Genomic DNA, 15,005 nt, shown 5'->3' on the forward strand with positions numbered 1-15,005 from the left:
AATCAAAATCACAGGCATCTTTTGTCCTAAGAGATAATGATATCTATATTTTAAAGTTTATTCAATATAAAAGGTAACAATACAGTTTATTATCAAGTTATAAATGTTTTTATTCCTATATATTAGGATCAAAAGAGCTTAATTCGTTCGAAAAACATACAATAGGCAGGAAAAAAGTCATTTTTTATACAAATTTATGTATCGGACGGGGCTTGTTGAACTAACTGTGACACTTCCATATAATATCTACATACCTATATGAATTTTATTCAATGAGACCACAGGTCGGTAATTTCGGTTCATTATTGATGTGGGTACCAAATAGTTAACCTATCCTGTGCGTGTTGACTATTGCAGGTTGTCTATTTTTAGCGCATGTATTAATTCCCAGATCACCTTCATAACAATAAATAGAAGTCATTAAAATTTTCATGATAAAAACAATTTTATATATATACATATACTATTTATTGCATTTAATATAGATTTTTATATATCTAAAACATGATCTTTGGCACATCTGATTTTACTCCACAATTGCAATTAGTGTAACTTGTAATCATATCACATATATCAGCCCAAAAAACTAAAAATTACATGAATATATGACAGACAAAGTTGTTATTACATCTATCCGATTGTCGGACACTTTCTGCTCCACAGCTCAGTGCAGCGGTCTTGTTGATGGTCACCGGGAAACTACAACTAGTCACAATTATGTGGCGGATCCGTGCCTTTTGATTTTGAGCCTTTCCAAGGAAATGATATGACGCCCAAGGATTTTTTGCTCACGTTCACCCTCTAAAACAAAACAGTCACATTTTAAACAATACTATAACCTATGTCCCTAATTACTAACCTTGCTAATAGCTACCAGAGTTCTAAATTGCCAGCTAAAACAATGTTAGAATTTACATCTATGATGAATTTAGATTGTAATTTTGGACGCGATAGCGGCCGTGCGACTTAAGAGGGTGGTAAGATTAAATTTATATATTTGAATTTGGCAATAGTACACTTATTTTATTTATAGATTAAAATATTTCTTACCTTGAAATAATTGTTGTTTCTTAGTTTAGTACAATGGATTAAACTTTAACCGAGTCTGAGCGGAGATACTGTGCGGTGGATTTTTAATTTTAAAAATTAATCAATAAATCTATTTCAACAACATAAATCGTTATTTAATTATTTTATATGAAAACTGATAGTTTTGAAAATGAAAATAGTTTTGCGTCAATGACTTTGACAGCATTGACATTGCAGACTTTTGTCTATGTTCTAACCGGCCAGACCCAAGTGCAAGGCTTTATGGAGGGTATATGTGCCTCTGACCTCCATAGATTTTATGAACATAGACAAAGACAAACTGAAATAGGTAATAATTTATATAAAATAATAATAATTTACATATGGTAGTGTGACATAAATCAAAATATTTGATAAAAATGATTTTATTTGTCCCAAAGTTGAATAGACAAAGTCAGATAGGAGCAATGTTGCTGTAGCAAAATATTTTTATATTAATAACTGGTATCTATTTCCAGAGCGTCAGACCACACATGCGCAATTATGAAGCGTCATATCTTTCTAAGGAAGTCGACAGGCCTTGGAGTACACTACCTTAATTCCTGGTACATTCAAGAGCGTTTTCATATTCGATCCGATATCGGATGTTGGATAGGACTACAAAGAAGCAAAAATTCAAAAAGGGCCTCATATTTTTATACATTTAATTATTGTTTGTTGTTCAAAAGAAAGCGTTGAGGCAAAAACAATAGGACTTGATGTCACACGGCATTATCTAGCAGCTGTTTTTCTCCAAACATCATCGACATCCGATATCGGATACGACAATATTAAAACGCTCTTAGGGTAACACTCTTAATTTCTTACAATAGCATAAGATATATCTATGTCTTTAATTATTTTATGTAACTTCAGATAACATAGAAAAGTTAAGCGAATTTTTTTTTCATACAAAACTTGTTTTTGCTCTATTTTTTTTATAAGCTGGAGCTATATAAACCAATTACAAGCATAGATGTACCTTATGTCATTGTAATGTGCAAAGTTTCATTATAATCCAACACGTAGTTTTAAAATGAGAACGAAACTCCATTTGTATGGGAAGATGGAATTCGGCCGAGCTATTCTTTAATTTGAGTATTACAATACAAATTTTTTGACCTATTCGATTTGTGCTGTTTTGCGATACGTCATGACATGAGGCTTCACTTTTGTACTGTTGACTTAATGTTATAGAGAGCGTGCATGAACTGTAGGAGGCAGCACTGGAACCGTCAAATTTTTGGCGCGAGGCGTAAATGTGATGTTTATTGTTCCGATGTAGCCCACAAGATGGCAGAACCTACTATGCACAAGAAAACACGTGACGTGAAATGTGCATGTTTATGGTTCCGATTCAGGCCACAAGATGGCAGACCCTCCAACGCGCACGGTCCCTATGGTTTTTAAATGTTGTCCAAATATTTAAAGAATTTGTGTCAGTATATCTAATTGTATTTATGACAGCATCAAATATATAAACTCGGGAGAAATTCTAATTTCGTATTATTTGTAGTTTTTTAAGTGTAGTTACTACTCGTAAATCAAAGAGTTATCAAGTGTGTTGTAAAGTAAAAGAAAAAATCGATTATGTGTGTCCTTGCAACATCCCATTATTAAGTTGTAATATTATGGTACCATAGAGCTCATTTGATGATGGACACAGTAGGTGGCCACAGGGCGGCTACCGGGAAAATCGTAATTCGTCAAATGCGGGCATTTTTCTCTGTCACTCTAATTACGTCTTAGTGAGAATAAAAGAGAAAGATCCCCGCAATTTGCGAATTTCGGTTTTCGCAGTAGGCCTCCAGGAACTGTGTGATAAAACAACTCAAGTAATTGTTTTCGGGGTTTGTTCGGATTGTCTTGATGAGTATTAATTGCCCGTTGAAAGAAAAGCACAGTCAGCCGTAAAAGCTTGTATCAAAAATGAAATATTTGACAAACAACTTATTTTCTAATTAATTTTCAAAAAAATCCAGGTGCAGTAAAGACAAAGGTATGTAGAATCAAATCACGTAATTAAATAAGTATAAAAGTACGTTGACACCCAATTTTCGTCACCCACATTCAGTGGGTAGGTATTTAGAGAATCGGATTACTCGCGGGCCCAAGTACATCAAACAGCATCGAATGGTTGTTTACGTGGAATTAGTAAATACGACGTACCTAGAATTAACTGAAAGTGCTATTCACATTAGAGTAAACGGAAATAACTACCTATTTAATCATATTGATTTCATATTTATATTTTAATTGCCAATAGGGAATATTACGCGAAACTCTGCGTAGAGGGCGCCACTACCACAATCCATCACAATCTTCAGATCGCGAAACAAGAGAATAGAAATTTTGGTTATCTAACCTCTCTATCACTCTTGCATATTCGAGCGATGAAGAGTCAGATAATTAAATTTCGATTTTCGTGTTTCCCGGTAGGCCCTTTGTAAACAAACCGCCTTGATGCATCAATTTCATATTTTATTATCTGTAAAAACTTGTCAAATGGTTAACCCCTTTCTCCGCCTCTTTTTTTATAGATATTGCGTCTGACAAGCTACGTGTATACCGCTACGCCATAGCCCGTAGCTTATTATTATTAAAGTTCGATTCCACCTCTACGAATCATTCTCGCTACATATCGGAAAATCTGTCATCGGTAACGATGTAGCGCTACGACCGTAGCTTGATAGTGAGGTCGATTCTAATTTAGCAATTAAACACGGTTTTGGTATTATTTTAATATAACGTCTAAGATCGCTCGCGCTTAATGGTGCTTGCGGAATAAGAATTAAAATTCCGGAGAAAATAAAATGTTTTTTTCGGGAATTTTACCAAATTTAGTTTTTTCGGTTTTTTTCCTGCTTTATTCAGAAAAATTAAATACGTCATAGACAATGCCACTGATGAGTGATGACTGATTGTCAAATATATAAAATGACAGAAACTAACACATTAGACGTGCAACCTTCCTGTTAAATTCCAAATTAAATTCATATGGAAAAAAAAAATACAGAAGTTTAAAAAACTTGTTTTTTCGGTTTTATTCGTTTTTACAAGCTTTTATTTAGTTTCACCTGTCCCGTTATCTGTCGGTCTTTAATCAAATCCTGCAAGTTTGATCCCCTTCCCGGTTTCCGATGAAGTTGAAAATTTGCATACATACCTATGTAAGTTGGATGACAATGCAATATTATGGTACCATGGAGCTGATCTTGGGGTTTTTAGAATTGGCTCGATAAGTATTTAGTTGCCTGTGGAAAAAAAGTACAGTCAGCGATAAAAGCTTGTACCAAAAATGAAATTTTTGCCTAAAACTTATTTTCGGAAGTATTGTGACTGAAATTTGCATTGTATTTTCTAAAGAAACTTGAAAAAAAAACCGAGTCGTATGGAAATTTTCCCGTATCCCGTATTTTTCCGGGTTTTTTCAACGCTATTGTGGAATAAAGCGAAAGGCTTGCGTGAGATGCGCGCCATACATCAAGACGCTCGTCAAGGTCGTATCAAAACTAGTTCAAACTCGAAATAAATTGTTGAATTAGAGTCGTCCTCAGTGAATACATTCATTTTAAAATGTGCGTATGTATGACAATAGTTTATTATACAGCACTTTCTAGCATTCGTACATATTAATTCCACGGTTATTACTACGTACTCGTAGATGTTCAATAGGTCGGCCTAAGCCTCACTTGTACGGTTTCAATTAGCCACGATCCCGCTGACACACTTCAGTGGTCGAGACTGATGTACAGAATACGCGTTTTACATATTGATAAATCCTTTTAAATGAAATCTACGTATTAATTCAGACGGTTAGCTGACGACGGTGTGGTTTAATGTTTGACTGCGTTATGATGTGCTGTTTAGATATATAAGTACCTACTTTTTATCACACCCGCTTGGTAATAAGGCTTTAGTTTTCCTTGAAAACAGTGTGTAAAGTTATCTTTTAGTGGACAGTAATTTTTGAGGTGAAACATATTTCACATGGCAGCAAATTTTGTTAAGCTGGTGTGGCTTAAAACTCTAGCAACGCTCTAGATTCCACTTTTGAACCACTCTCAACGTGGTTATATTTTTGAATTTTTCGCCTTCGCGGGTTTTAAAATCTAACCATAAATATATACCTGACAGTCAACATACACGCCGTAATAATTTTAAAAACCATTTTTTTATGTAGGGCCCTAAATTAAATATTAAAGTAATTAAATATTAAATAATCACCGTATGGCTTCCAGGAACCGTCTGATTTAAGCGCTGTTATTTACTTTGCAGTGTTTAAAAAAATCTTTATACCTTCGAAATATGACGTGTTTATTGTTTAAGTTTTAATGAAATTCAAGTTTAACAAGCTTAAGCAGTATTTCGGTCGCAAGTTCGACATGTTCAACTTGTACAAGCACATGCAGCAGGCCAACAACGGCGAGCGGGAGCAGAAGGAGCCGGAATATACGGGGCACGACCGGTTCTGCCAGGAGCGGCCAAGATCAACTTACAGGTGAGTCTACAGAAGGAGCCGGAATATACGGGGCACGACCGGTTCTGCCAGGAGCGGCCAAGATCAACTTACAGGTGAGTCTACAGTAGGAGCCGGAATATACGGGGCATGACCGGTTCTGCCAGGAGCGGCCAAGATCAACTTACAGGTGAGTCTACAGTAGAAGCCGGAATATACGGGGCATGACCGGTTCTGTCAGGAGCGGCCAAGATCAACTTACAGGTGAGTCTACAGAAGGAGCCGGAATATACGGGGCACGACCGGTTCTGCCAGGAGCGGCCAAGATCAACTTACAGGTGAGTCTACAGAAGGAGCCGGAATATACGGGGCACGACCGGTTCTGTCAGGAGCGGCCAAGATCAACTTACAGGTGAGTCTACAGAAGGAGCCGGAATATACGGGGCACGACCGGTTCTGCCAGGAGCGGCCAAGATCAACTTACAGGTGAGTCTACAGAAGGAGCCGGAATATACGGGGCACGACCGGTTCTGTCAGGAGCGGCCAAGATCAACTTACAGGTGAGTCTACAGAAGGAGCCGGAATATACGGGGCACGACCGGTTCTGTCAGGAGCGGCCAAGATCAACTTACAGGTGAGTCTATTTTTATCTTTTAAAAAGAGGGGTATTATAAGTTTAACGCCAATGTCTGCCTGTCTGTGGCATCCTAGGTCGCAAACGGATGGACTGATTTAGATGTTTTATTACGTTAAACTAGTTTCCTTGGGTCTTGGCTTTGTTTGATAAGAATCGAACCAGCAGTATGAAGGGTATCAGCTCTTTTCCAAAATGATGTTAGTTAGACATTTATGGGCGTAGGTGGTTTTTCAAATTTTTATTTATGCATTTTAAATTCCGGTCTGGTCACCATCAAGTATGTATGTATGTAAACACTTTATTGTACATAAGACAGGACAAGATACAATAAAACAGAACAAGTTTACGGGCGGCTGGATCCGTAAGGTCTGTGGGTTTCTTTGTAGTTCTCTTGAGTTATGTACATGACAGTGGGATGATAATTATTACTATGAATATTATGATGGAAGATGGTGATGAATGTGAAGATGCTTTGGAGGGATCTTACTGGTAGATAAGTAGTTAGTCGCTCATAACATAATTACTTAAGCCTATTTCTCGACCTAAACGCTGCCATTGACACATTGGACCAAAACATACGGTCCCTTACGTAACGTTTTGGAAAACCGTAGCAATACTTACGTAATTAATAAAAGTCACAGTTGCGTGAAGGTAGCAAGAGGTTTACCACAGGGAATCATTTTAGGCCCTGTATTGTTTATTACATTTACACATTATTTTGTCAAATTAGATACTGATAATACAAACGCTGTTATAAAGTTAGACCAAGCTAAGTTGACAGCGATTTTGATAATACAGACTGTGCAAGTGTATACATTTTCATAGAAGTTTGACGTTTAAAATAACAGGAAGAAGAAGCGTCGCGGAGCGTGCAGGAGGGCGCAGTCGGCAGCCGAACTGAACCCGGAGTCCATAGCCGCGGCCAACAGGAGAGACGCTTTCAGAATCCGATCAGTGTCCACGGATAAAGACGAAAGCGAGGGTACGCTTCATCGATATCAGTCTTGTACACACTCACAAACTCAACAGTTTTTATTTTTTTCTCGAAATAACGTCACCTGGAGTATTGAAAAATATCCATTATTCCATTGGAATAAGTAATCCGAAAATGGGCGAGAGATCCATGATGAAATGTAAAGTATATACTTAAATCACGCGACCTGTTCCGGATGCGCTCCATGTCCAGGGACAGAGAAGAGAGCGAGGGTGAGATTCTTTTACATATAATGTATTAGGTAGAGCAGCTAAGTATTGTTTCAACCGAAGAACGAGGAACAGCAAGCCGAGATCAATGTGTACTATATGTAGTGATCTGCCTGATCTTTATGTCGGCGGTCGATCGTAAGATCAGGCAGATCGTAATGTTCTTGTGTAATGTTCTCACGGTACTCGCATTATACCAATCGATAGGTATTTGTATTTATTTATTTGCTGAATATGGGTTTACAAAGGTGTACAGTAATATATTTTAGTTCAACCATACCCTGCTTAGTAGAATAGGTTCGTTAGGTTGCTTCAGATACCCCAAGGGCAAACTGCCCAGACCGTCGACTCAGGGAACGAGATAAAGATTTTCACGTTTCACAGTATACCTGGGAAAATCCTGCTACTAAAATACTACGAATAGAGATGACATTGAAGGTTAATGTATTAAAACTTCATTCTCGTCTGATGCAAATCGCAATCTCAGATTAGGGTTAGTGGCGAATTACTAGTATACCTGCCTGCTAACTGGTATCTTATGATGTCCACAGTGGAGGCATATTGTGCAGACGCAGGTGCGTGAATTCGAAGCCAGGCGGCGCACAGAACTTGACGATAAGCGTGACGAGCTAAAGGCCAGACCACCTATGGCCATAACATACGAGTATAATTACGTCGGAGGGGTGCTGACCTGCAGCGAGTGTGGCCGCACATTCGCTGCTAAGATTGGCTACGTCAGTCACCTGAGAGCGCACCAACGACACTCTCAGCGGTAGAAAGCAGTTGCTGTGGCCGAAAACGGCTAGGAGACGATGATGATGATGATGATCTTATGATGTCTAAGAGTTTAATAGACCTACGGTATGTTAAGTGCAATGCCTATTTACGGCGTGTTTCCAAGTTAAGCGTTTAATATTTATTCTGTACAGAGGAGAACTCCGAGAAGACACCGCTGGTGGCGCAGAAGATCGACTCGCTGGCCAAGCTGTTGTTCAACAAGTCCATCATTGGTTCTGGCTCCGGAAAGTCTTCGCCTTCCACTTCAGAACCCCCGTCCTCCCCTAAGTAAGTTTGGTATGGTATAACATCAGAAAAAATCCGTTAGGCCCTTTAGATTAGACAGGTTAAGTCGAAATTGTATAGAAAATTTCAGAAAAACTTTGTCTCCACTTATTAATTGTTTTTGGAAACTTGCAGAGTCGGCGAGAGGTCCGTGGAGAATTCGGCAGCATTCATAATTTGCTCGGAATATTTGTCACAGACTTCACGGTAAGTAGAGTCGATACCAAACACGAGCAGCGAAGGTGCTAAAAACATCTAAACACTTGAACGTCTTGATTAAAGCTTTGACAGCTTTGTTAAGGCATTTGTCATTTTGTGACCGCTCCGACGTATGTACGTATAGAGATACTAAGTCCATCTACGTTATCTGCTTATAGTGCTTATCATGTTTTGTTATTTGATGGTCGTTAGAGCTATGAGCGAAGCTCATACACACGAACTATATGCCTCTGGATGATCCAGAGATTCAACTTTGCAATACTCATGGTGGGAGGTGTCAGAATCTCAATATCGATGTCAAAATCAAAGGAATGTAACTCTGCCAAATCTACAAACTTTTAAAGCTGTTTGTATGTATATCTTTTCTAGTACCTAGAAAAGATGGATATTTAAAACGGTCTGTTTTCAGGTATGACTTAATATCACAGCTGACCACGATCGGCTCGCGGCCCAACAAGTACTGGTTCGCAGTGCACGACAACTCCATCAAAACTGACCGTCTTCTTTCTTTGGTAAGCTTATTAAAAAAAAATTGTTCCTTTCTGGGTTTCAAACTCAAAACTTTCCTAGCATTGCAGGTTAACTAGTTAATAGGCTTTATCAATAGATTTTATTGACGTAGAAAGCAAACATTGTGTAGCTTTTATACGTTTTATAGTATCTTTAAGATTTGGTGTTCTTCTGAGATGAGACGAAAAATGCAAAAAAATACGGTCTCAGGAGCATCTCAGGAGGGGCTCGCCAGTGTACTTGAACTAGCCGTCAGAGCTGAGAGTAGACTGTGTTTTTGGTGTAATTTCAAAATCACATTCATTCCCTTGCTTTGGATTGGATTCCAAGCTCAATTTTATGAATAAGGCAAAAGCAAATATGGCACTTGATTCATTCGTGAATGATTGCCACATGATATAGTTATTTTATTTATTTCTCAGATGCCCCTGCCCAGCAAATGTCCCATCGAGTTCAGTGAACGCTCTCGCGCACTCATCGTTGAATTGTTTCGTTCAGTCCATCATCCATACATCTACCCAGTATTGGACCTAGAGGGCTGTAGTGGGCATGCACTTACAGTCATGCCGTTTAACGCCAGAGGCAGCCTTAAGGACCTCATTTATAAGGTTAGATAGCTCACATTCTCATTGTCGGTTATCGAATTTAAACTGTCGTGAGATATACTAACATTAAACTAATTTTTACGGTTAACACTCACGTGTTTTAGTCACTCGCGTGACATGTTTTGGGGAGCATAGGTCTCCTTTCCAAGCACTGTGTAAACCGAAAAATTTGTTTAATGGTTGTCGATTGTTTCGTTAAATCCAGCATTCGTACATTTACCCGGTGTTGGACTTTTTGGAGTCCTGTAGTGGACCAGCGCTATCAGTGATGTCTTTCAATGCTCGAGGCAACCTTAAAGTATTTCTCATAGTTCGTTGAAGAATTCTTATCAGGTTACTAATCTCATGTATAGTTTAGCTTAGTTTATTAATCTTTGAAATGCATAATTTAATCACACATTAAATCTTATCCCAAAGTAATCATGGGATAGAGTCTGTTCGGAAAGAGAAGAGTCGTGGAATGTATTGGGCCCCATACATTCCACGAGTCTTCTCTTTCCGCACAGACTCTACATATTTGAACTTTAATAAATACATGAGCCGGGATTGAGGTTATTGTTTGTAGGAATTGTAGGTATATCCACACTTAACTTCACTTCACAAATTCATAAACTACAACATGTATTCAATAAATCACCTGACTTTATTATCACTAATTTTCTTAATTTCCTAGAGCACATGGAACGAGGACTACAGCCGCAAGTACGACTCGGGCGGCACCGGTCTCCCAGCCTGGCAGGTGGCGCGCTTCGGTCGGCAAATTCTGGAAGGACTCACCTTCCTCCGGGAGAAGGGATTCCCGCCCTTCCGACACTTGCACTCGGGGAACGTGATGATTCAAAATGGCGTGGCAAGGTGAGTGAATATATGGCGCCCAACGTGGGGCTTATTTTTACAGTGGGCATGCATGGAACGAGGAATACAGTCGCAAGTAAGACTCGAGCGGCACAGGCCTCCTAGCCTGTCAGATGACGCGCTTCAGCCGGCAAATTCTGGAGGGTCTAACCTTCTTCCAGGAGAAGGGATACCCGCCCTTTCGACACCTGTAGGACTAAGATGGTCAACTCTTTATCATTTGTCACCATGCCTGTCACATTCTAACTAAGTAAGTGCGAAAGTGACGAGCATAAAAATGGAACCATGCTGCCACTGCTGCACTCGGGGAACGTGATGGTTCAAAATAGCGTGGCGAGGTTAGTTTAAAGGCAGGATGGTAGAATGATTAGAAATTATGATTATGATTATGAAAGGTAAGTTTATAATTGGCATCCAACGTGGGGCTTTTACAATAATTCAAATATGAAAAAGTGGAGTGAAAACTTTCAGATTATAAGAAATTAAAAAAATGTATCGCAACTATAGATGTGTATGAAAAGTCAGATGGTCTTTTCCACACACACTGTTTATCTAGGCTACGCCACCAGTAGTCCTAAGATGGTCGGCTCTTTATCATTTGTCACTATGCCTGTCACGTTCTAACAAGTTTGTAAGTGCGAAAGTGACAGACATAGCGACAGGTGACATACATAGTGAAAAATGGAACCATGCTGCTACCTCCGGATACTTAAATGTTTTTTTACACCGTGTCAGTGGCTTGTAAGTATACATCTGATGCTGGAGTCTATGAACTCATAGGGTGTTTTTATTCAAGAGCAAAATACGAGACCATATATATACACAGTGCACATCCATGATACCTATACGTCCCGATAAACTAACCCAATTTTCTTTTAAAATATCTGACTAACTAAACGTGGCTCACCAGGATATGCGCTCTAGAGAACACCTTGATTGGCGCCTCCCCCCGCATCCCGGCGCCAGCGGAACACGTCGAGGCTCTCAGCTTCGGTCGCGTGCTGTACGAGATGTGCGCGGGCGCCGACCTGGATCTATCGCTGCTGCCGGATCTGATGCCGAACTATCCTCATGTAAATATTAAAATAAAAATAAAACTGAAAGTCGTGTTCGAGAATGTTCCGAAACAATGTTCTTCGAAGTACTGCTTGCCGAATTTTGATTTTTCTGGATGTTTTCGAAAACGGTTCACTTTTTTTGTCCGAATCCATTTTGTTCTAAAACCGTGATTTTTAAACTTTTGAAAAAGGCAGCGTATATATAAGCTAGATGTGTCACCCTTGAAATTTGATGTATTCTGAAATGAATCATTGGACAAACATTTCCCAAAAATGTGATGTTACGTAACCATGAGATTTTTTTTTTAAAGAATCGGTAGCGCGTTTTTATTTTTTTATTTTAAAGTATCTGAAAATCCTCTTTGAATTGATAATGTTGTGTTGTTTGATAATTTCGCAGATAGTGGAGATGATCGAGCTAATCTTCGGTCCGCGCACGCCAAGCCTACATGAGCTGTTACTTTGCGAGGTGTTCCGTAAGATCGATCTGCGGGAAATGAAGGGCTCCTGTCTGCCGGTTAGCCACATAATTGTATTGTATCTTGTGTCTCGTGAATTAGAATATATTTGTTTAAAACTCGATAAACATACACGATAAAACGTGACCATATTGGGACCGTGCGAAGTGCATAGTGGGGGTAAGTAAAGCGATCCCAGCGCATAACGTGGTAAAAATTTGAACTAACTGCAGATAGCGTCTTTAAAATTTCGTACAATTATATGGCTCGAAATGAAACTTTGATTTACGATTACTCCTGAAATATTCATTTAAATTGTATGGTGTAAGGGACCATTGTAAGCTGTATGAAATGCTTAATATAACTAACGTATTTATTTTGATAATTGTTAATAATGTATCCATGTAAATAGCTTTGCAAATGCCACATATTACGTAATCTTTTTCTAGAAGTTACGAATATGTATAGTAAGTTATCCTTAAAAGATAGACATTTAACATCGCGGACTTTTTTGTAGACCTATGAATGAGAAACAATCCCACCATACATTGTGTTGTTATAGCTCAAACGGATTAGGCAGCGTTTTAGATTAAAGCTCCTAGCCAGCGTGATTTTTTTCGACAACATCGTTATATTTCAAACAATTTACATAAAACCTTAACAACTTATATACTTAAGCCTTCCTCAAGAATCACTCTATTGATAGATGAAAGTCGTATGAAAATCCGTTCAGTAGTTTTTAATTTTGGAGTAGTTTTATAAGTTGTAGTGAATTGACGTTTTCCCCTAGACTTGCGGACACTAGGTTGCGTGACAGTCGTGCACGCTCCCAATAGATAGGTAGTGCTCAAGTTTCTGGAACTTACAAACTTATATGAATGAAATACACGCCAGGAATTGTCAGTTTACTCCTTCTGCAACAGTTTGAAAGCTTTTTCTCCGCCAATCTGTATTTTATAATTTGTTTTTCAGAATTTTAACCAGCGTCTTTCTCGCTCCTGCTTGTCCCTGCTCAGCGAGGTGGCCCGCCGGCAGCCCGGCTGCCGCACGCCGCCGGCGCGCTCGTGCCGCGCCTCGCCCTGCACGCCGCCCGCGAGAAGGTTCGGTTGTTTCAGAACTTCAACTATCACGCTCCTGTTTATCCCTACTCAGCGAGGTGGCACGCCGCCGGCACTTTCCCTGCTCAACGACAGCCAGGAGGCTCGTTCCCTGCTCAACGAGGAGTCAGGAGGTACGTGTGTCCCTTCTCGAGCACACGCCGGTAGCCGACTACACGCCCCTTATCAGGAGGTACGTCCTTGTCCCTGGTCAGCTAGGACACACTGGAAGCCTAGCTGTACGCCACCGAAGCGCCCGGCCGCGGCTCGCCCTGCACGCCACCAACCCGGAGGTACACTCCAGAACACAAGATACCTCACGCAGCCTTAAGCGAATGCATTAGAAAAGAAATGTCTCTACCGTCGTCGTGCCTTTTCTCGTCTGTCGCGGAAGTCGCGCGCAACTTGTGTTAATCGTGTGGAGCAAGAAGGTTATGCGCTTGCGTTCCGTGATCGATGGGTCAGACTAAAAGACCACGAAATGTTGAATCGGGTGCTTCCATACACGAGTGAAGTCATATTAGAGTCATATCTTTCCCTGACCTATCAGTCTATCAGTGGGACGTATAGATAGGCTTATAATGATGATTTTATGAGCCCTTTCATCAGCTTCCAATTTCGTTTTCAGGAGACATTTCGCGGTCGACCAGGATTATACAGAAGAGTGGCAGTGGTGACAACTTTTACTTTATAATTGTCTATATTACTTTGTACCTAATGTATTTTATTTGGCTGTCATTTAATAAAGGATTACAGTAATTTATTGTTTTTTATTTATTTAACCTCTTGTCTGTGTATGATAAGGATCTTGACTGAATTTTTAGTCATTATTTTCAGTTTTATCCGACTTCAAGATTTCAAAAGAAGAGGTTATCAATTCGGTTGTGTTTTTTTTTAAGTTACTCTATAACTCCGTCAATTCTTTTAAACCGATTTTAAAAATTATTTTTTTGTTTGAATTTATATATATACTTATATAGATTGGTCCCGTTTTTGTCAAAACTCAGTTCTGATGATGGTATCCATGAGGAATCGAGGGAACTCTTCAAATGTGAAAGGCATACATATAGTGATTTTTGTATTTTCTTTAACAAATCAAGCATTTACATTTAAATAAGTGATATTCGATGAAGTGGAACTGCTGATGATGATCAGAATGGAACTCGTCAACGACGCATAGTACACATTTGGCGAGTTGTCCTCTTCGCTGTGTTTGTTAAGCAAATTAGATTTTCAAGACAAATTTTTGTTAAGTTCGAGTTCTGAAGATTGGGTCCATGAGGAATTGACGGAACTCCTCAAATGTTAAAGGCATACATATAGTGATTTTTGTATTTTCTTTAACAAATCAAGCATTTACATTTAAAAAAGTGACATTTGATGTGACATTATACATTATACAATATATGTAGTGATCTTAGTATTTACATTAACAAATCAAATATTTACATTTGTAGAAGTGACATTTGATGAAGTGGAACTGCTGTTGATGAACAGAACGGAACTCTTGTTCACGTTTGAAAATTTGTTCTCTTTGCATGTTTGTCAAGCAGTTAGGTTTTCAAGGCACATTTTTATATTTCTATGCTATTTAGTTTTTTAATAATTATCTGGTGCTTTATTTCATGCATGGTGTGAAATAATTTATCTTGAATACAGTCGAATACCCTTTTGCGGGTATCTTACCAGTCAACCATAGGGCAAATCTGAAATGTGTCATGGTGGGTGCAGTAACAAAAAAAAACATGTTACCTCCTTTTCTGCATAATTAGGC

The 15,005-nt window shown here is 39.0% G+C and overlaps 1 protein-coding gene and 1 long non-coding RNA gene across 11 annotated transcripts; one reads left to right on the top strand and one right to left on the bottom strand.

The window, feature by feature from the left end:
- Positions 1–444: 444 nt before the first annotated feature.
- On the bottom strand, positions 445–1,615 carry LOC133526546 (uncharacterized). Its single transcript, XR_009800747.1, has 2 exons — positions 1,051–1,615; positions 445–801 (listed from the first exon to the last, which is right to left on the bottom strand). It is a non-coding gene; the product is annotated as an uncharacterized LOC133526546 (long non-coding RNA).
- A 3,133-nt stretch (positions 1,616–4,748) lies between these two features.
- On the top strand, positions 4,749–13,990 carry LOC133526502 (slowpoke-binding protein). 10 transcript variants are annotated; one of them, XM_061863165.1, is made up of 12 exons: positions 4,749–4,883; positions 5,398–5,569; positions 7,013–7,146; positions 8,297–8,432; positions 8,565–8,636; positions 9,058–9,160; positions 9,581–9,766; positions 10,437–10,618; positions 11,529–11,691; positions 12,077–12,193; positions 13,107–13,234; positions 13,860–13,990. In XM_061863165.1, exons 2-12 carry the CDS (start codon positions 5,403–5,405, stop codon positions 13,906–13,908), a joined length of 1,437 nt encoding a protein of 478 aa, XP_061719149.1. In that variant the 5' UTR covers positions 4,749–4,883; positions 5,398–5,402; the 3' UTR covers positions 13,909–13,990. The 10 variants fall into 10 exon arrangements, with proteins under 10 accessions (XP_061719149.1, XP_061719151.1, XP_061719145.1 ...); XM_061863167.1 differs by having other exon boundaries at positions 4,752–4,817; XM_061863161.1 differs by having other exon boundaries at positions 4,756–4,883; positions 5,347–5,569.
- The last annotated feature ends 1,015 nt before the right edge of the window (positions 13,991–15,005 follow it).

Source organism: Cydia pomonella, chromosome 16, assembly GCF_033807575.1.
Source record: "Cydia pomonella isolate Wapato2018A chromosome 16, ilCydPomo1, whole genome shotgun sequence".
Lineage (NCBI taxonomy): Eukaryota > Metazoa > Arthropoda > Insecta > Lepidoptera > Tortricidae > Cydia > Cydia pomonella.